Raw genomic sequence first — 20,202 nt, 5'->3', positions numbered from 1 at the left:
AAAAATTTAGCACCTAAAATTCATTACTGAGTATCAGAGAAAGTTTAGGATCATGGAAAGGTGGGGATGACTCACTGCATAAGCAATGGGATAGAGATTTTTTGGGTACCTGGGATTAGTCTTGGACTATTGTTCAAGGATAGGCCCCTTATGCTTTCTTTGGAGCCCTCTCCTGTCCTTCTTTTCCACTCCCTAACCCATTTATACTTTAAATTCATGTGTGTATTGTTGCTCATATGCTGCCTCTTTTTGACTTTTCTTGTGCCTAGGAACATCTGCCCAACAGCTAGATGCCTCCTTTAGCACAAATGGCACATTGGAAATCTTTGAGGTTGATTTCAGGGATCCTTCTATGGACTTGAAACAAAAAGGAGTCCTTTCTGCCTCGAGCAGGTACTCTGTTTGGACTGTTGATGGATATATGGGGCAAACCCTCATGATGATACTCATGAAGAACTCCTGGGAGTAGTGTGTACATCTCAGGGATCATGAGGAGTCAAGTGAGGGGAGAAGGAGTTTTGCCAAGCAGGAGAGAAGTTAATTCTGGGCTTATTTTGCAATAAGATTTTAAAAAACAACCAGCTTCATCTTTCTGGTCAGCAGCAGCAGCAGCAAGAACAACAACAACAGACAGCACATATTACAGAGACATCTCACCAGAGCCTGGACCACATGGACCTCATCTCTTTTTGAACCTAGAGATGTTGGCTCTTTCCTCTCTTGGCTCTTGTGAAGCTCACAATGTTATACAATATCATCCTTTTCTGCCAACAGGGAAGAGAATGAATGATCCTTCTCATTGCTGTTTGGCATTGATTAGGTACTCCTGGATTTCATGGCTCTGGAAGACAAGGTACTCATGGATTTCATGGGTGATATTGTGAAACCGCAATTAGGAGAGGGTCATTCATTCTCTTCCTGGTTGGCAGGTTAGGCTAGAGGAGGCCTTGTAGGCCTTGATAAGTTAGGTATTATTGTTCATTGAGCACATATGCGTGTGCCAGACACAGCTAGGGGCTTTATATTTTATTCATTACTCAAAATAAGCTCAAGTGTTAATTACCATTATTTCCATTTTACATGGACAGGAACTGAAACTCTGAGAAGCTAGGATTTAAGTCTAGGCATCTATGAGTCCAATGCCTACCTTCTTTCCATTATTCCGCTGCCTTTTTAAAAAATATTCCCTTTTCTCTCTCCTTTCAGCTGCATGCTCAAACCTCTTTTTTTTTTTTTTGAGAGAGAGAGAGAGAGAGAGAGAACTTTTTTTTTTTAATATTTATTTTTTAGTTTTTGGCGGACACAACAACATCTTTGTTTGTATGTGGGTGCTGAGGATCGAACCCGGGCTGCACGCATGCCAGGCGAGTGCGCTACCGCTTGAGCCACATCCCAAGCCCTCCGCTGCCTTTTTAAAAAGTATTTATTTATTAGTTGTAGTTGGGCACAATACCTTTATTTTATTTATTTTTATGTGGTTCTGAGGATTGAACCCAGGGCCTTGCACGTGCTAGGTGAGCATTTTACTGCTGAGCCACAACCACAGCCCTATTCCACTGCCTTTTTAAAGGTTTTGTAAAGGTGGGACTTAACAGTCTGAATCAATGATCTGTAAGTTTTTATCCGATCAGAAAAATGTGAATATTCATTGTACTCAAGTTATATATTCAATATAAATAATGTATGTTTTACTGTACTATTAATAAAGTGTATTTTCTATCATTTTATAGGTTGAATGTATAAATCTTCTTACAGCCTAGTGAGTAATCTTGCTCACCCTACTTTGGTGATTATTTTTCTAAGCAGAGTATGGTAGCACATGCCTGTAATCTCAGTGACTTGGGAGACTGAGGCAGGAAGATTGCAGTTCAAGCCCAACCTCAGCAACTTACCAAGGCCCTAAGCAACTTAGTGAGACCCTCTCTCAAAATAAAAAAATAAAAAGGGCTAGGAATTGGCTCAGTGGTTAAAATGCCTCTGGGTTCAATTTCCAGTACCAAAATAAATAAATTAAAAGGACTCGGGATATAGCTTAGTGATAGAGTGACCCTGGGTTCAATCCCAAGTACCAAAAAAAAAAAATTTTTTTTTTCTAGAAGGCAGTCTTATATCTGATGGTTGATGAACCCCTGTGCATTTCTTAGTCTCTCTCAGAGATTAAATATTTAGGCAGAAACACTCTCTTCTTTTGCCGCAGCCCGGCTGGCTGCAGCAAAATAACCGGGGGGGGGGGGGGGGGGTGGTGGTGGGGTGGTGGTGACGAATAACTTCTGTAGCTTGATACAGCAGGAGTGGGAGCCGTTTATTGCAGGACAGGAGCGGTATATATACATTCCACACAGCTTATCTAATTAACATAAACTTGATACAGCAGTCAACCAATCAGGAATCTCCACACTTAATGGCTCGCTTTTGTTACTTCTCAAACCACTCCCTCTGGCATTTTGCCAGGCACCATCCAGACTTGTTTACAACTCTAACATTCCCCTGGCAAAATGCCAGGTGTTATTTTGACTTGTTTACAGACTCTAACATTCTTTCTTTTCACAGTTTAACCTAATAACAGAAAGTCTGAGAATCTGCTAAGACCTGAATTCAGGTCTTACATTCAATCTCTTTTCCCTTTCTTTTTTTATGGTAGTCTCCTTTTACTTTTTTTTTTTTTAAAAAAAAGCTTCTTCCTGTGACTCTTCATTATTAACTAGACATACACTTTTCAAAATCTTCCCCTTTCCTCTGCTTGCCCTTTTCATCAAATATATGCCTCAGCCAAATTTGGGTTATGAAGATTTCCTTATTCTCAATCCATGAAGTAGCTGAGAAATATTATCTATCAAAAATATCTGACTGAAAGAAATGTTAGGAACCACTGTGTGGGTATTGATAAAGGGCAGCCTGAAGCATGAATAGATGAAGAGAATGAATGGATAAGTGCTTCTGGATGCAAGCAGAATCGATGCAGATTAGCATGTGCACTGAAGCAAGTGATGTTTGGCTTGTTAGATGAAGTTCACTCAAGAAGAAATGTTTCTGGGCAAATTATAGTTTTATGTCATTGACTGCAGATATAGTGGCTTTGGCTAAATGAAGTCAGAGTCCAGTGTGTGATCTGCTATACTATGCTCTGTCTACACTGAGGTTCTAGGTCTCTGAGTAGCCTTTGTAGGACATATCCTCTAAATAACATGGAGAGAGTAGGTGATCTGTTTTCTATTGTTCTACCTTTATCTTAATTCTAGGTAGCCAGAATGCTGTGATATCTTTTTGGATGCTTATGTAAGAGATAGTACTCAGAAGAAAAAAAATCATTTTGTGTACTTCTCAGTTTTTCTGTTCTCAAGACTTGCATTTTTGCTAGAGGCATCAAGTTCATAGAGTGGAGAGAACATGGGCTTTGTTATTGGATAGACCTAGGTTCGAATCCTGGCTCTGCCACTTACTGTCCTTTTGGACACAGTATTCAACTTTTCTGGCTCTGCTATAAACATTTCTTCACTAGCAATTAGAGAAATGCAATTAAAACTATGGCGAGGTTCAGAATACAAAGTAGATACTAGGTGGCCTTTTCATAGTAGGTATTCAGGAAAGTAGTTTGTCTCTCCAATAGCCGTTGCTCCATTCCATTGCCTTCATTCTCCAGCTTGGAGCACTGCCTCCACCATTCTGATGTTTAAGGAAACTTGGATTTCCCCAACAATTTTAGCCTGGATGTGAACAAACTCTTTTTTACTTTAGTTTGCTTACGTGAGGTTGGGATTTTTCAAAAGAAACCTTACTAAGCAAATGAAAGAAAAATCCAAAGTGAAGTTGTGCATAGATCACGGAAACAAGAACTTTTACACTGCAGATATTTCTTTCTTTTTTTTAAAAAAAAATCTTATTTGTTCTTTTTAGTTATACATGAAAGTAGAATGAATTTTTACATATTATACATACATGGAGTATAATTTTTCATTTTTTCGGTTGTACATGATGTGGAGTTACACTGATTGTGTATTCATTTATGAACATAGGAAAGTAATGTTTGATTCATTCTACTGTCTTTCCTATTCCCACCTCCTTCCCTTCTCTTCATTCCCATTTGTCTTATCCAAAGTACATATATTCTTCCCTTCCTCCTCCCTTATTGTGTGTTAGCCATTCACATATCAGAGACAACATTCAGCCTTTGGGTTTTTGGGGATTAGCTTATTTCACTTAGCATGATAATCTCCAGTTCCATTCATTTACCAACAAATGCCATAATTTCATTCCTTTTTATGACTGAGTAATATTCCGTTGCATATATATACCATGTTTTCTTTACCCATTCATCAGTTGAAGGGCACCTAGGTGGATTCAATAGCTTAGCTATAATGAATTGAGCTGCTATAAACATTGATGTGGCTGTGTCACTATAGTATGCTGATTTTAAGTCCTTTGTGTATAGGAGTGGGACAACTGGGTCAAATGGTGGTTCCATTCCAAGTTTTCTTTTTTTTTTTTTTTTTTAAATATTTATTTATTTTTTAGTTCTTGGCGGACACAACATCTTTGTATGTGGTGCTGAGGATCGAACCCGGGCCGCACGCATGCCAGGCGAGCGCGCTACCGATTGAGCCACATCTCCAGCCCCCCATTCCAAGTTTTCTAAGGAATCTCCATACTGCTTTCCAGAGTGGTTACACCAATTTGAGGTCCCACCAGCCATGTATGAGTGTACCTTTTCCCCCACATCCTCGTCAACATTTATTATTACTTGTATTTTGATAATTGCCATTCTGACTGGAGTGAGATGAAATCTCAGCATAGTTTTAATTTGTATTTCTCTAATTTCTAGAGATGTTGAACATATATTTGTTCAACCTAATTTCTACAGATGTTTTCATATATTTGTTGACCAATTCTTTTTTTTTCTTCTATGAAGTGCCAGTTCAGTTCCTTCACTGAAGATATTTCTAATCATAAGGTGCTAAATCTTAGTCGAAGATGAGCTTTAATCGGTATAGCATCCTGATCTCATAGGCCTCAGTTTTTTCTTTTCATTCTTGTCTCTTTCATCTTGCCAAAAGCTTCACCATGAGCTGGATGCTAGGGTTGCTTCTAATTTTATGAAATTCAATGTCTTCCCCTTTTGTTCTAAGCTGTAGTACAGTGGTTCTCAGCCATGGATGCTTATTGGAATCACTTGTGTGTGCTCCTGTTAAAAATGTAGTTCTGCGATCTTCGCCCCCTTTCCTTACAGCAGTAAGGAGTTCCCAAAATTAGAGGGGGGAATGAAGCCAGATTTAAAGTTAGGTAGTCAGTGTAGTTAGGTAAATCGGGTCTAATATCAAGTAAGATCCAAAATGGAGGCCATGTTGAGAATGAATTCCAGGAAAAGCAGAAACTACTCTTGGAATGTTAATGAAGTCGGGGAAAAGCCCAAGGCCCAGAGCCCATCCCAAAGAAATGTTAATGAAGATTACTTCTTTGCCCCACCTGTGCCCACACTTCAGGCCTTCCCACCTATATTCCATCACTGAAAGAACTATAAAAAGGGGAAACAACTGCACTTCCACGGATTCCATCTCTTGGGTCCTCTTCTTCCTCTGGGAGAAGTCTTTTCTGCTGTCCTTTAATAAAGCCTCTACTTTCTACTCTGAAAAAAAAAATGTAGTTCTGACATTCTATTAATGAGGTCAGGTAGGAATCAATGAACCTATATTTTCTTTAGGAACCACCCATCATTCTGTAATACCATACGGTCTCCATTATTGTCATAATTTATTCACATTATCTTGAGAATCCCTTTTGCAGAGAAACTCTCATGTTTAAAGGTTCCCATCTTTTTATAGAAACTCTTTTTCCTATACCTTCTTAAACCTCTCAGTTCCTTTTTCAGGATAAATTTCATCTTTTTTTAACTTTATTTTTTAAAATATTCAAACTTATAGGAAAATTATAGAAGAGTATGATGAACAATCATGCTTTTCACTCAGAGACATCAGTTATTAACATTTTGTCATATTTGGCCCCCCTCTCCCTTCGATGCTGCCCCTCCTCCCCATGGTTATCTCTGGTTCTTGTTCATTTTCAGAACAGATTGTTGACACTACTTGAGCCCACTGAGTGATCAAGTCCCCTACCTTGCTTAACTTCACCCAGGTGTTCTCTATTATGATCTCTCCAGATGCCAGCTTCACCCTCACTAGTGAAGGGTTGAATAACAAAAATGTACTTTCTGCCTGCATACAGAAAAAAAACCATTTTGTTATACTCTGTGTTCTGCAACTCAGTCCCTCTGATGGCTCCAGTCCTTGGAAATATGGAAGCCTCTTAAACCAGTATGGACACATTCTTCTGTAAAGATCAGTACAGCCTTAGAAATCTGCCTTTCTGGTGGTAGCAGATGTATCATTGTGTTAGCTCCACTGTTCTGCCTCAGATGCCAGCTGATCTGAACTGGCGCTCAGTTCTGCACTCCTGATAGGTTGACTCTGCTCGAACGCCTAGCAAATAAATTCCTGCCCTATTGCCCCATTCAGTTTCTTTGCTGTTCCCAGGATGTGAGAATATTTCATGGTAGCTATGGATCTCATGATATTTGATGTGAAATCTTACTTTTCTAAAGGGCTGTGGAAATGTCCTTGGTTAGCAACTGTGTGGGTGAAACAGACTTTTGGGACTTCACATCCTTCCCTGTAGGTTTTACATGGGACCAAATTTGTCTGCAGAGGATCCAGGGTCTATTTCTTTTGTGCAAGACACTGGCACTGTCTTGTATCCTCAAAAGCATCCTCAGAAAGCAAGAAAAAGTGTTTCCCATCTGGAGCATTTAATGTTTCATTCTCCCATGTCTCTATTGCTGGCCCATTGCAGCCATGTGGCAGCTCCAATGGGCTAGCCATGTGGGAAAGGCATGGAGCAGAGAGGTTCTTGTGTCTTTTTCTCACTTACAATTTGAGAGAAGAGGGAATAGCAGTTGTGGATCTAAGCAGTTATAGGAGAGTTGGGTCTTCCTCTCAGTGGGAGGCAGTACTTTGTGATATTAAGAGCTCAGGCTCTGGAATAAGATGGGCTGACTTTGAACCTTGATTCTGCCACTTCCTAATTAAAAAATGAGGGTGAAATTACTAGCATTATCTATAGAGGACTTACAACTTCTTTGAGCCTCAGTTTCCTTAATTGAAAATGGAGATATTATTAATACCTTATAGATGACTTAGTAATACTAAGTCATCTAATATATGTAAAGCATTTAAAACAGTGCCTGGTACATAGTAAGTATTCAATAAACATCAGTTGCTGTGATTATTATCTGGCTATTTGAGTTATGAGGATTAAATAAAGTCATCTATTTGAAGTAGTAATCACAGGGCCTGTATAACCCCAACATTAACTTTAAAAAAAAATATTCCCATACAAAACAGAGGCAATGACTTCCTAATTTCTAGTATAATATAGGTGGAATATTTTTTTCAGAGAAAGGGTAGGACAAATTAGAGGAGAGTTTCATTCTCAGTGTCTGAGAAATAAAGGAGGTGGGCAGGTCTCAGCCTGGGGTTCTGATGTCTTGATAAAAGGCAAAGGCTGCTTACTGAGATGGACCTAAGTTGGTGCTGATGCTGGTTCTTCTTCTTTATAGGTTTCACAAGCTGATCTGGGGAAGCTTTGACAATGGGCTTCTGGAAAGCTCCGGGGTTATTGCAGGTGGTGGAGACAATGGCATGCTTACTCTGTACAATGTGACCCACATCCTGTCTTCTGGAAAGGAGCCTGTGATTGCCCAGAGACAGAAGCACACAGGAGCTGTCAGAGCCCTTGACTTTAATCATTTCCAGGTACTATAATTCAGTGATCAAACATGGCCAAGCCATGGAGCAACAGGTTTGAATGGAAGCATTCACTTGTAGTCTCTGGGCTGTAACTCTGAACCCTTTCCAGGCTGCAGTGGAGGCTTTGGATATCCTAACTGTGGTCCTTTTCCCTCTTTCCTGCTCTCATCTGTTTCTCAGATAGTTTATCTCCACATGCATTTTATTCACACAGGACAACCTGCTGGCCTCAGGGGCAAGTAATTCTGAAATATTCATTTGGGATTTGAATAATCTGAGCGTTCCAATGACCCCAGGATGTAAGTCACAGGTGAGGGGTGGGGGCTCTTTGCCTTGGGGCTATTAGGATGTACAGCTGATCTTTCCAGGTAAAGTCTTGAATTCTGTAGTCAACCAGAGAACAGTAGATTTCAGACTTTACCACTGGAGGGCAATAAACACCACAGACTAACATGCTATTGACCAGATAAGAGTTGGGATGAAGGGTGGTACAGGGGCTGTGTGTGGAATGGTTGGTTTGTGGTTATTAGCTGTTTTAAAAGTTTTTGGAATGAAGATGAAGGACAGGTGTAGCAAAAGACAGTGAGAAAAGGAATGGAAGTGCTACTTGTTATAGTGTAGGTTTGGCGGGGTTGGGTAGGGCTGTGGGCTCAGCAGAAAGGGAGCAAAAGTAGGACCCTGGACATACCATTGTCCTTATTTTGTGGTGAGGGTCAGCATTGTCTCTGTATGTATAAGGATGCAGTCAGGATCTGGTATGTCTTCTGTCTCTGAGTGTGCCTCTCTGTCAGTCTGTAACTTTGGGCCCATCTTTTTGCTTCCTGGCTTTTCTGTCTTACGCTTATAGTATCGTGAGGTAAGTTAAGTATGAACTTGATGGCACCTTGTATCCTGCAAGTAGCATTGGATTTTCTTTTTTGCCTCACTGTCTATGGGGGTCTTGGGTATCTACGTGTCCTTCCCTTTTCACCTTCCTATTTCTCTCCCTTCTGTTGTAGTAGATAAGAAGACTGCTTTTAAATCTTGCCTCTACCCTCTCAGGAGAAATTTGGGATAGGAGTAAAAACCAAGCATGTCTGTCATCCCCCAACCCCTACCTCATCCACTTCTATATCAGTACCCCAATGCATCTTCCTGGGAAAATTCAATTTCCAGTTCTCTGAGACTATCTTAGTTTGGGGAGCCCCGTGTCTATTCTTGGGCTTGTGGGTGGTTGGAAGAAGTGGAATAGCAGATAATACTTGGTCCAGGGAATAACAATCCTCCCACCTCCCCACACCCTGCCTCAGCAGCCCTTAGAAGACGTCAAGGCACTCTCTTGGAACCGGCAAGTCCAGCACATTCTGTCTTCTGCTCATCCCAGTGGCAAGGCAGTTGTATGGGATCTCAGGAAGAATGAACCTATCATCAAAGTCAGTGATCATAGCAGCAGGGTGAGTAGTGGAGGCCAGAACATAGGCCTGGCTCTGGCTTCTCTTTTGCACCAAGCACTTGGAGCTGTTCTGCCCTAGGTCAGGGTTCTGCTTCAACTTTTAGACATGTGGATTCAGCCCCTTTGTTGGTTTCCTATTAGGAATGAATGCTTGGGGAAGGTAAATAGAACTAATTTGGAAGCTTCTGCCCTTCCTTATTTATTCATGATTATCACTTATCTCCTGATGACTGTGGTGTTCCCAGTCACATAAAAGAAACATAAGACCTACCCTGAGAACGGTCCCATCCCTATTGGGCAGAAAAGAGTTTATAACAATAAGAGTCAGATTATGTCACCCATTGAGATCTGCTTTGTTCACAGATGCATTGCTCGGGCCTGGCCTGGCACCCAGACATAGCTACCCAGTTAGTGCTGTGCTCAGAAGACGACCGTCTCCCAGTGATTCAGTTGTGGGACTTACGTTTTGCCTCCTCACCCCTGAAGGTGCTAGAGAGCCACAGCAGGTAGCATCCCAAAACCCATCCATATCTTCTGTGGGATTGGAGGGGGCATAACTGACCTGGGTAGGAAGCAATGAATTGCCTCACGTTAGCTACCAAACATCCTTCCTGGCTTCAAAGCCGTTGAGTGAACACATAGCTAGCACTAGCTCGAGTCATAACCAAGAGAAGTTCTTTAGATCCTGAGGTTATGGAGAAGAACCTGTGATTCCATCTAATTTATAGGGAGGGGGACAGGGATGGCATTATGAGAAATATTTGAGTTGATGTTTAGTCCCTGTGTTTTCTATCACTATAACAAATACCTGAGATTATCAACTTATAAAGAGAAAAGCTAATTTTTACTCATAGTTTTGGAGATTTCAGTTCATGATCAATTAGCCCATTATTTTCAGACCTATGGTGAGGCCGTGAATCCATGGCAGGAGTGTCTGGTAAAGCAAAACCAGTCACCTAATGACTAGGGAGCAAAAAAGGATAAAGAAGAGGCCAGAGTCCCATAATTCCATTTAGGGCACACCCTCATGACCCAAGGACTTCTCAGTAGCCCCACCTCTTAAAGGTTTCACTATGTTGCAGTAGCACCTCTCCGGAGACATAGACTTTAGCCCATGGACCGTTGGTGCATACTTAAGATCCAAAGTATAGCAGCCCCCTTGGGAGAGTTCCTAGGCTCTGATCTAAAGGTAACATTCATTTTTCTACATGCTGAGGTAACCTCCTCCAAGATTTCTCCTTAATAAAAACTATTTGGCTCCTGTCTATCTTGTGAAAGGTCTGGCCCTGAAGCAGTTCCACAATCTATTCTTTCTAGCTAAAGGGACCTCTTGCCTTTATACCTCTTCGGGGACTTCTGAGGATTAGGTCTTCACTATCCTCTTTGGCTGAAAGCACTACAGGGATGAGTGTACATGTGATTCATACTGATTTTTCATCCTACTCTGGAGAAAAGCAGGCCATTTAGCAGTGATCTGGGGAAGAAGGATTGTGCACCACGTAGGGTTCAGGCTCTGGAGTTTGACTTTGTTCTGGCTGTACAGCTATCTGAAGGCTACTTAATTTTTCAAAGTCTTGTTTTCCTTATTTGTAAAATGAAATTAGACCACCCATGTTATAGGGCTGAAATTTATCTAAGATATATAAGGCACCTTGCCCATTGTAGGTATTCCACAAATGCTAATTCATCTTTCTTTTCCTTTTTAGGGGAATTTTGTCAGTGTCATGGAGCCAAGCTGATGCTGAGCTGCTGCTCAGTAGTTCCAAGGACAACCAGATCTTGTGCTGGAACCTTGGGAACAGTGAGGTAGGTTGGTTCTCCTATGGGTGTGCTGGGATGGAGACAAGATGGTTAGAGGAATCCCAACTATGAGCTTATGTGCTTTGGGTTTCCTGGACTATACGGTCCCTAATGGTTGTGTTCCCTCCTGTTAGGTGGTGTATAAGCTACCCACACAGAGCAGCTGGTGCTTAGATGTTCAATGGTGCCCTCGGAACCCTCCAGTGTTCTCTGCTGCCTCCTTTGATGGCTGGATCAGTTTGTACTCTGTCATGGGTAGGAGCTGGGAAATCCAACACATGGTACAGGCTGACAAGGTTTGAAGGGCTTGGTGGAGAGTGATGAAGGGAAGGGGCTATCTTTATATCTTTTTGGGGAGAAAGAAGGACACATGGCCTGGAAAGAAGTGGGGGCTATTAGAGATGGGCAGACCAGAGTCCTGGATTTGGGAGGGCAGCACCTTGCTTCAGTGCCCGTCTTCCGGGGATGGTATGTTTCTGCTACAATATAAAGGAGACTTTCACCTTGATTCTTGTTTTTGGATGTTCCCTTGAATATTTTAGGTATATTAAACCCCAGTGCTGGGACCATTATCTCAGGCGTATGGACTGTTTTATACTTCCCTCTCTCCTATAGATCCATTTTTTCACACTCCATTATAGACTTTGAACATAGTAGGGTTTCTAATAGCCTACTGTGTGGGAGTCTCACCCTCACTTCCGGTTCCATCCCCATCCTCATCCCTTGGAACATGAGAGTCTGGCTTTTTTAGGTTAAATTGGGTGTCTCAGAGTTCCTCCCAAAATGGAGTTTGTAGATGGAGTTCCTGGCTAAACTACCACTTCAAGCAGATGATGCAGATGTCTTTCCCCCTAGATCTCCTCTTCCTTCAGCAAAGGCCAGCCTCTTCCACCATTGCAGGTACCAGAGCATGTGGCCCAAGCATCATTGATACCTCCCTTGAAAAAGCCCCCAAAATGGATTAGAAGGCCAGCAGGTGTTTCATTTGCTGTAAGTGTCATGGGTATATGGTGTGGTTGTATATGTGGAGCCTTGCATGTGCCCAGCAAGGAGTGAAGTTCAGTAGGAGGTTTATTCCCACTGCCCCTAGTTTCTCTCTCTACTCGTCAACTATTCCGAACCCTGCTTTCTGTGTCTAAAAACAATTGATTGTTTTAGACCTCTTGGTTGTAGAGAATGGCCTAAAATTCCACCTGAGATTTCCCTAACACTTACATATTTGAACTGATGAAAAGGAGTACAAAGAAGGAAAGAACATAGGTTCCAGTTACATGTGACTCCTTTCTGTTCCATTAATAACTCCTCAGCTCCCTTGCCTCTGCTGGTACCTTACCCTACTGAGCCCATTGAATCCTCCTGTGGCCTTTCCAGGCCACCCACTTACGTACCATCTCCTCCATGATGCCTGACTTTTTTTTTTTTTTTTTGGTATCAGGGATTGAATTCGGGGTCACTTAGCCACTGAGCCACTTTCCCAGCCCCCAACTTTATTTTTTATATTTTATTTTGAAACAGGGTCTTTTTAAGTTGTTCATTGCCTCACTTAGTTACTGAGGCTGGCTTTGAACCTGTGACAAGATGCCTGACTTTAACCCTAGTGAAACTTGACCTCCCTTCTGTATTCCCGACTTATGTTCTAACTGTACTAAAGTTATTCGTATACTTTTCTGGAGGCCTTCTAAGTAATTGAGTCCATAAGGGTAGGGACCATGTCTTGTTCATTTTTATATTCCAAAAGTAGTGCTCCTCAAATTTTCATGTATATAAAAATCACGCGAGGATCTTATTAAAATTCAAATTGTGGCTTGTTTGGTCTTGGGTAGAGCCCAAAATTCTGATTTTCTAACAGATTCTTAGGTGATGTCCTTGCTGCTGGTCTAAAGATCAACTCTTTGAGTAGCAAGGCCCTGAAGCATCCAGCACAATGCTTTAAATAAAATATCAGATTTGAGTTGAAAACATATATATAAAAATAAAGGTTCAGGGGCAGGGGTTGTTGCTCAATGTAGAGTGCTTACCTAGTCCGTGTGAGGCACTGTGTTTGATCCTCAGCACCACATAAAAATAATTAAAGGTATTGTGCCCATCTACAACTAATACTTTTTTAAAAATAGAGGTTCATGTTTTTAGAGCCAATAACTTAATTAGGAAGGTAAGATGAAGACACTCAAGCAGCAGTGAGCTTAAAGAAAAAAAAAAGGAGGTAGGTAGTGAGATGAAGAATTCTGGGGTCAGGAAGCCTGAATTCTTACCACAGCTCCGTCATTTATTAGCTGGGTATCCTTGAATAAGTCACTTAACCTTTCAGGACTATAGTGTTTTGTTTTGTTTTGCTACTGGGATTGAACCCAGTGGTTCTGTACCACTGAGCTATATCCTTAGCCCTTTTAATTTTATTTTGAGAGAAGGTCTCACTAAGTTTCCCAAGCTGATCTCAAACTTGAGATCCTCCTGCCTCAGCCTCCCAAGTAGCTGAGATTATAAGTGTGTACCACTGCACCCAGAAGATGTCAGTGTTTGTTATCTATAAAACAGGGATAGTACCTGCCAAGCTTAAGTTAGTGACTTGTCATGAACCTCAGATGAAAACCATGTAAGCACCTTATGAAATTGTCAAGTACTATGAAAATCGAAATGGTCTGATGTAATGGTTTTGTTGAATTCTAAGCTGTGGTGCAGAATTTGTGCTAAGGAATCCAGAGAGAAAATAATTCTGACTGGAAAATTCACTGAGGGGTGTGAGTCTTTGGAAAGGAAATAATGAATAGGGAGTAAAGCTGTAGTTGCCAACCTTGGCTACACATTGAAATAACCTGAAGCTTTAAAAAATACTGATGCTTGTCCCTTCCTTCACACACCAAGTTTCTGATATTATTGTCTGGGTTAGAGTCTGGCGACACTGGATAGCTCTCCAAGGTGGTTTTAATATGCAATCAAGGTTGAGAACTCCTGAAGAAAGGGAGTTGTCTACACTCCTATTTTGTGCCAGGTGTTTTATGTCAAGTATCAAATTTGGCAAGATGGATGCTGCAGGTAGAGGTGGTACTGTGTGTCAAGGCACAGAAGTAGGGATGAACTGGGCATTTTGGTGATGTGGAGTGATCATATAAATGAACAGAGAGAGAAAGCAATGCTGGGAAAGGCAAGTTCGGCCCTGACTTTTTGAGATTTTGATCACATTAGAAAGAGCAATGTAAGTGTTTTCTTGAGGCCTGTGAAGCCATTACCATCTCCAAAGTAGCAAAGGTGATACATGAAGGGAAGGGATGGGAATCAGATTAGAAAAGAGAGTGGAATGAATTGGACATAACTTTTCTTTGTTCATATATGAATACATGACCAGTGAAGCTCCACATCATGTACAACCACAAGAATAGGATCCTAATTAGAATAATTTTATACTTCATGTACATATGTCAAAATACACTCTACTGTCATATATATCTAAGAAGAACAAATACTTAAAAAAGAAAGAGGAATGAAGAAAAAATATAAAATCAATATGTTAAAGAGAAAAACAAACAAAACAGGTGGTACAGCAATAGGGGAGAATCTGAGATTTGGGTTGGAGGAGGAAAAAACCAAAACTAAGGGCTAGCAAACTCCTCCGGTAATCTAAGTGTGTCAGTACTGGGAGTAGGACCTGGTGGGGGAGCTTGGCTGCAGTGGGTATGAAGACTGAAATGCCAAGGTATTTAGGCCAGGTGCCTGGGAGAGTGGTGGTGCCAGGATGGGGGAGGATGAGCACCAAATAGTGACGTTTTAAACAGGTGGAACCAAAAATTCAAGAAGTGGTTTTGGTATGAGATACATTTAATACTCAATTCCTGATCCTATTCCACTCCCAGGGGCTCTCTTTTTATTATTTTCCTGCCCTAGGGTAAATCAATAGCCTTTCCTGTGATCCTGACATGGTGTTAGTTTTTGGCATGAAGGTATAACCTTTGACTTTCTTACTCTTTCTCACCAGTTTGGGGGGAAGCTGGTCACTTTTGGCCTTTCCAGTACCCCTTCCCAGAAGTTGCCACAGCCTTGTCCCCGCCTTGTCTTCATCAGTCAAGTCATTACAGAATCTGAATTCCTGATGAGGTCACTTGAGCTTCAGGAGGCCTTGGGATCAGGAAATCTCATGAAATATTGTCAGAACAAGAGCCAGCAGGCTTTGCTGCCATGTGAAAAGATGCTCTGGCAGTTCCTGAAGGTAGGAAACTTGAAGGCTGGCCGCTCATCAGTGCTTCCCTAAAGCCTGGAACTCCAGTTTCTATCAACTCCAGGAGATGCACTTCCACACTGTGGCCCAGATTGCAGAGGCCTAATCCCCTGGGGTTTTCCCGTGTCTTCTAGACACAGAATCTTCACCCTGTATGAGAGGCTTAGAGGCCACTTGTGAAGATGGGGAGTGTAAGAGATGTCTTCCTTGATTGCTGCTATTGCTGATGCTCAGGATAATTTATCAGAGCCAAGGAAAGTTTTCACAGTATCATGCCAAATGCAGAGGAGTTGATGGGAAGGATGGAGAAAAAGAAGGAAGGGAAGAAGTTTAGCTGGAAGGATGCATCATCATAAGTAGGCTTTGAGTTTGTTTCAGATAACCCAAGGGAAGTCCTTTTGGTGGGCCTCAGGGTGCAGGTGCCACTCTGGAGGCATGGATTCAGTTCTAGTTCTCATTTAAAGTCAAGGTGCTTATGGCACCAGGAAGAGTACTACATCTGTCAAAAGAAATGAGCAATTGAGAGGTCTGAAGGAAGAAAGGGAAGTAGCTGGCTGACTTAGAATCTTTGGGATTCTAAGAGGATGAAAAAAAAATAGAACAGGGCTGTCCAGGGGGTCTGTGAGAAATTTGGGGTCTATGCATCAGACATACTAGAGCTTTATGAAAGTATACATCAGGACCTGGGAGAGAGGAAAGAATTTGAGAAAGATGTAGGAAGAAAGAGTAAGAAATGATGTAGGATACAAGCTCTAGGAATGGCAGAATGGGAAAGAGAACAGAAGTAATCAGGAAGTCAGTCTTTGTACTGCTGAGCAAGAAGAAGAAAAAGAGAAAGGTGGCTTTTCTGAGGGCACTATGATAGAACTATATTTGAGGGCACACTGGCTCAGCTGTTTAGCTTGGTGCAGGAGGAGGGCCATTCACATTCATTTGGTGGAGACTTTTCTGTTATTCTCTGTTCCTTAGGTGACTTTAGAGCAAGACTCAAGAATGAAATTCCTAAAGCTTTTAGGGTACAATAAAGATGAGCTTCTAGAGAAGGTAAGCTACTCTTCACATCTGAAACATGGACTTAATGCAGAGAACAGAGAATTCTGCCAGAGAAAGCCATCTCAGAATACTACTTTATAGGCTTAAGTAATACATAAATGAGAATTTTACTTCTTGTATTTAGGCTTTTTCCCTGGAAGGTAGTTGAAGGATCTTAGTTCAGTTGATGGGGCATGGAGGTGGGAAGAGAACTTCAGCCTTGTTTGAACTAGAAAGTGTAGTATTAAATTAGATCTCTCTCTGCAGGTGACCACATGGTTGAAGAGGGACTTGGGGCCAGCAGAGAGTCCTCAGCCCAAGAAAGATAACTTTAACAGTAACAGACAACAAGTCTTCTGCAGCCAGGTATGATAAAATCCCAGCCAACTTTACCTGGTCTAGTATAGGGCACCAGTCTCTAGAGTATCTTCTATACTGGCACTTTGCTGTGCTCTCAATAAGGTGCTTAATTTCTGTAAAAATCTTCAAACTCCCAACTCTTTTGGAACCAGAATAAGACACAGAGTCCATAAGCTTTGGGGTTGGAAATGGAGCTGTGTCTGAATCAGCTCTTCTCAAATCTTACTGGTTAATTTTTTAGTTTTTAGTATTATCTTACCCAAATAGTAGCAATACATAATGATACAGGCCTGTAATTCCAGCTACTCAGGAAACTGAGGCAGGAAGATTGCAAGTTCAAGTCCAACCTGGGTAACTTAGTGAGACCCTGTCTCAAAATAGAACATTAAAAGGACTGAGGATATAGCTCAGTGGTAAAGAACCTCTGGGTTTATTTCCTATGTAGTCACCTCTATCCTTCCTTACACAGGCCTCCAAACATACTACAGAGGATGCCTCTGCATCCTCAGCCTTCTTTGATGAGCTGGTTCCTCAGAATATGACCCCATGGGAGATCCCCATCACAGAAGGTACCCTTGCCTTAAAGAAGAGAAAATCTCTGCTTGGGAGCAGGTGGGCTCAGAGTTCTTTGTGGTAAGCCATTCTTATAAACTCCGTGGCCGCCATTAGAAGATGGCGCCGGCTTCCACTGTGGCCTGTGATAAACAACTCCTTTTATGGAGAGTTGGCGCACAATCCCTTACCACCCTATGAGAGAGATCCACGTGGCGGCTTGGGATTGGGATGCGGGGGGCTTTATTAAGCTGTGCTTGGGCGTGTCGGGGCGGGCGCTAGAAGATGATACATGACTCAAGGCCTGGATAAACTGCTAAAAGAAGAATCCTATGTCGTGTTTTCCCTTGCCGGCGAGGGGTCGCGACAGTTCTTGGACTTGAGATAGTCCTTTTTTGTCTCCTGCTTCTTTCCCACCATCTTAAATATTGGCAAGGATCTTACTAGTTAGAGCTCTCTCTGGTTATATTTTTATGGATGATTTCCTGTAGAAAATCTTCTACTAAGATATTTTTTACTATTCTTATATCTTTTTTTGAAAAGGCCTTGGAACTTTCCATGCTGAGCAAGCACACATGATTACCCATGATCTTGCCACATAAGTCCCCTGCCTTGTCTTGAATCTTGTCTTTAGAGACCTGTCACCCCTGGACACCTCACTACATATTATTGTTAAGGAATGAAACTTGAGGGTTTTCTTGGGAGCAAGGAAAGCTGAATGGGATAGAGACAAGAGAGGGTGTGCTGTAGACCCTGCAGTGGACAGGAAGTGAGGGCAGGCTAATGTGGAGGGGATGCCTCTATCTGCAGACACTGATGGACTCCTGAGCCAGGCCCTGCTGCTTGGGGAACTGAGTTCTGCTGTGGAGCTGTGTCTGAAGGAAGAGCGTTTTGCTGATGCTATCATCTTGGCTCAGGCTGGGGGCACAGATCTGTTGAAACGGACACAGGAGTGCTATTTGGCCAAGACGCAAACCAAAATTTCCTCGGTAATTGTTTATCATGCAGAGAAGAAGAAAGAGATTACTGGACCTTGTCAGGTGGAGGTTTACACCTTGGGACTGGTGTTTAGAGTACTCTAATTACCTTTACCCTACTCAATTGTCTAACAAGAGGCCTGCTCATGAGTGTCTCTCTTAGTACATCTTTGTGTGTGAGACTGCTGCCCATGTGGATGGATGGCTGAGGGCCTCCTTCCTTCTCATCCTATTATAGCTTCTATCCTGTGTTGTACAGAAGAACTGGAAGGATCTGGTGTGTTCCTGTAGCCTGAAGAACTGGAGAGAGGCACTGGCCTTACTGTTAACATACTCAGGGCCAGAGAAATTCCCTGAGCTCTGTGGTAGGTGTGGTCCTAGCTTTGGGATAAGCACTATGGCTTCAGCATGGAGTTAATGGACATAAGTAAGGAGGAGGCAAAGAAGCAGTCTGAACTCTGGGAGGCCAGGGTGTACTGTTAGAGCCAGGGTCTGGCTCAGCCAAAAAGCATGGATAGCAGTTCATGTCCCTATTTCCAGTAGGGATCATTTATTTTTCTGTTTTACTTTTGTGTGTCACATCTTAATGTGAGAGCTTTGCCTTTCACCAGAGGGCAAGGTTAGCCTTAGTGTAATCTTAAAACCAGATAGCTACTTATTTCCATAGCTCATGATCCTCTACTTATTTCCAAACAGAGAAGAGAGGAGCAGCATAGGGAAGCTGTGTCATTAATGAAATTTGTATCTCTCTGCAGACATGCTGGGGACTCGCATGGAGCAGGAGGGTGGCAGGGCATTAACCTCTGAAGCTACACTCTGTTATGTGTGCTCAGGGAATGTGGAACAGCTAGTAGAGTGCTGGGCAAAAGGCCACCAGGCCTCATCCCCCATGGCTCTGCAGGTACCTTTTCTCTTTAGGATTCTGGCCGCTCCATATCAGGCCCTCTGGAGAGGCTAGTGGTGGGGATGTGCAGAGATAACAGAGGTGGGTCTTCTGGGTACAGACTAGAGCCAAGGTGTTGGGGAGGAGCAAAAGTCCCTCAGTGTCTGGGATCTTCTCCTAAGGTGAAATGTCACTTCTTACCCTCAGAGAAAAATAAGCAGCAGCTGCGTGGGCATTAGCCGTCATAAACATTTCCCATTTCAGGTTTGGTCATACAAGTGTTTTCAATATTTGAGTAGTTGTAAGCCTGGATTTTCCATTAGCTTCTGTGAAAATTTCTGTGAATCTAAATTGTATCAGATGCTCATTGAATGACCAGAGAAGATAGGGGTCACAGATTCACAGAAAGACAAAAGTCACACATGAAACAATTACAATAACAGAGTCTGGGGCTGGGGATGTGGCTCAAGCAGTAGCACGCTCGTCTGGCATGCTTGCAGCCCGGGTTCAATCCTCAGCACCACATACAAAAACAAAGATGTTGTGTCTGCTGAAAACTAAAAAATAAATATTAAAAATTCTCTCTCTCTCTCTCTCTTTAAAAAAAAATAACAGAGTCTGTGGTTGATGATGTACTAGCAGAAAGGGTAAAGAAAGCAAAAAGAGGAGGCAGAGATTAGTAAGAATCCAAGACCCAGATAAGTCCAGTTGAACCTGCCGCAGTCTGGCTGGGCACAATCAGGAGCCACTTGTCAAAAGAAACTAACTTTATTTTTAGAACCACACACGCCAAACAAAACAGCCTCTCAGGAAAAATCCTCAGAGCCTCAACTGCCACCACCGGCTTTCCACAAGCCTCTCTCTCCCACACAAGCCTCTCTCCACCTCCCACAATCCTCCTGCTCTTGAGGCCGATTGGCTGGGTCACGTGGGCGGAGCCAAAAAAAGTCCCCCAATGAGCAGCTCCGTGGTCTGAAAGGGCAGGGAAACAGTCCAATGAGCATCACCGCAGAGGAGCCAATCAGCTAGATGTTGCTGGGGCCGAGGAGCCAATCAGCTAGATGTTGCTGGGGCCGCTGTGAGCCAATCATCAGCCGGCAGCTGGAAGTTTGCTGGCAGCTGGAAGTTTGCTGGGGCCCCTTTGGCTGTGGCTCTCAACA

At 42.4% G+C, this 20,202-nt stretch overlaps 1 protein-coding gene across 15 annotated transcripts in view; it reads left to right on the top strand.

The window, feature by feature from the left end:
- The window catches only part of Sec31b (SEC31 homolog B, COPII coat complex component), a 38,501-nt gene that overhangs the window by 3,549 nt on the left and 14,750 nt on the right, over nucleotides 1-20,202 (top strand). For 7 of the 15 annotated variants that reach the window (XR_007349114.1, XM_048807155.1, XM_015494659.2 and 4 more), the window contains exons 3-17: nucleotides 270-393; nucleotides 7,607-7,802; nucleotides 8,011-8,106; nucleotides 9,086-9,229; nucleotides 9,592-9,734; nucleotides 10,935-11,034; nucleotides 11,163-11,324; nucleotides 11,884-12,018; nucleotides 14,999-15,229; nucleotides 16,208-16,282; nucleotides 16,538-16,636; nucleotides 17,100-17,199; nucleotides 17,993-18,171; nucleotides 18,398-18,524; nucleotides 18,915-19,060. Coding sequence is in view for 14 of the 15 variants with exons in the window: in XM_048807155.1 (XP_048663112.1) it covers nucleotides 270-393; nucleotides 7,607-7,802; nucleotides 8,011-8,106; nucleotides 9,086-9,229; nucleotides 9,592-9,734; nucleotides 10,935-11,034; nucleotides 11,163-11,324; nucleotides 11,884-12,018; nucleotides 14,999-15,229; nucleotides 16,208-16,282; nucleotides 16,538-16,636; nucleotides 17,100-17,199; nucleotides 17,993-18,171; nucleotides 18,398-18,524; nucleotides 18,915-19,060 (2,057 nt within the window). In the remaining variant the exon portion in view is untranslated. The other 8 variants (XM_048807158.1, XM_048807157.1, XM_015494660.2 and 5 more) reach the window with 7 other exon arrangements.

This window comes from Marmota marmota, unplaced genomic scaffold (assembly GCF_001458135.2).
Source record: "Marmota marmota marmota unplaced genomic scaffold, marMar, whole genome shotgun sequence".
Taxonomy (NCBI): domain Eukaryota; kingdom Metazoa; phylum Chordata; class Mammalia; order Rodentia; family Sciuridae; genus Marmota; species Marmota marmota.
The sequence above is the reverse complement of the archived record's forward strand: the minus strand, read 5'-3'. Positions and strand labels throughout refer to the sequence as shown.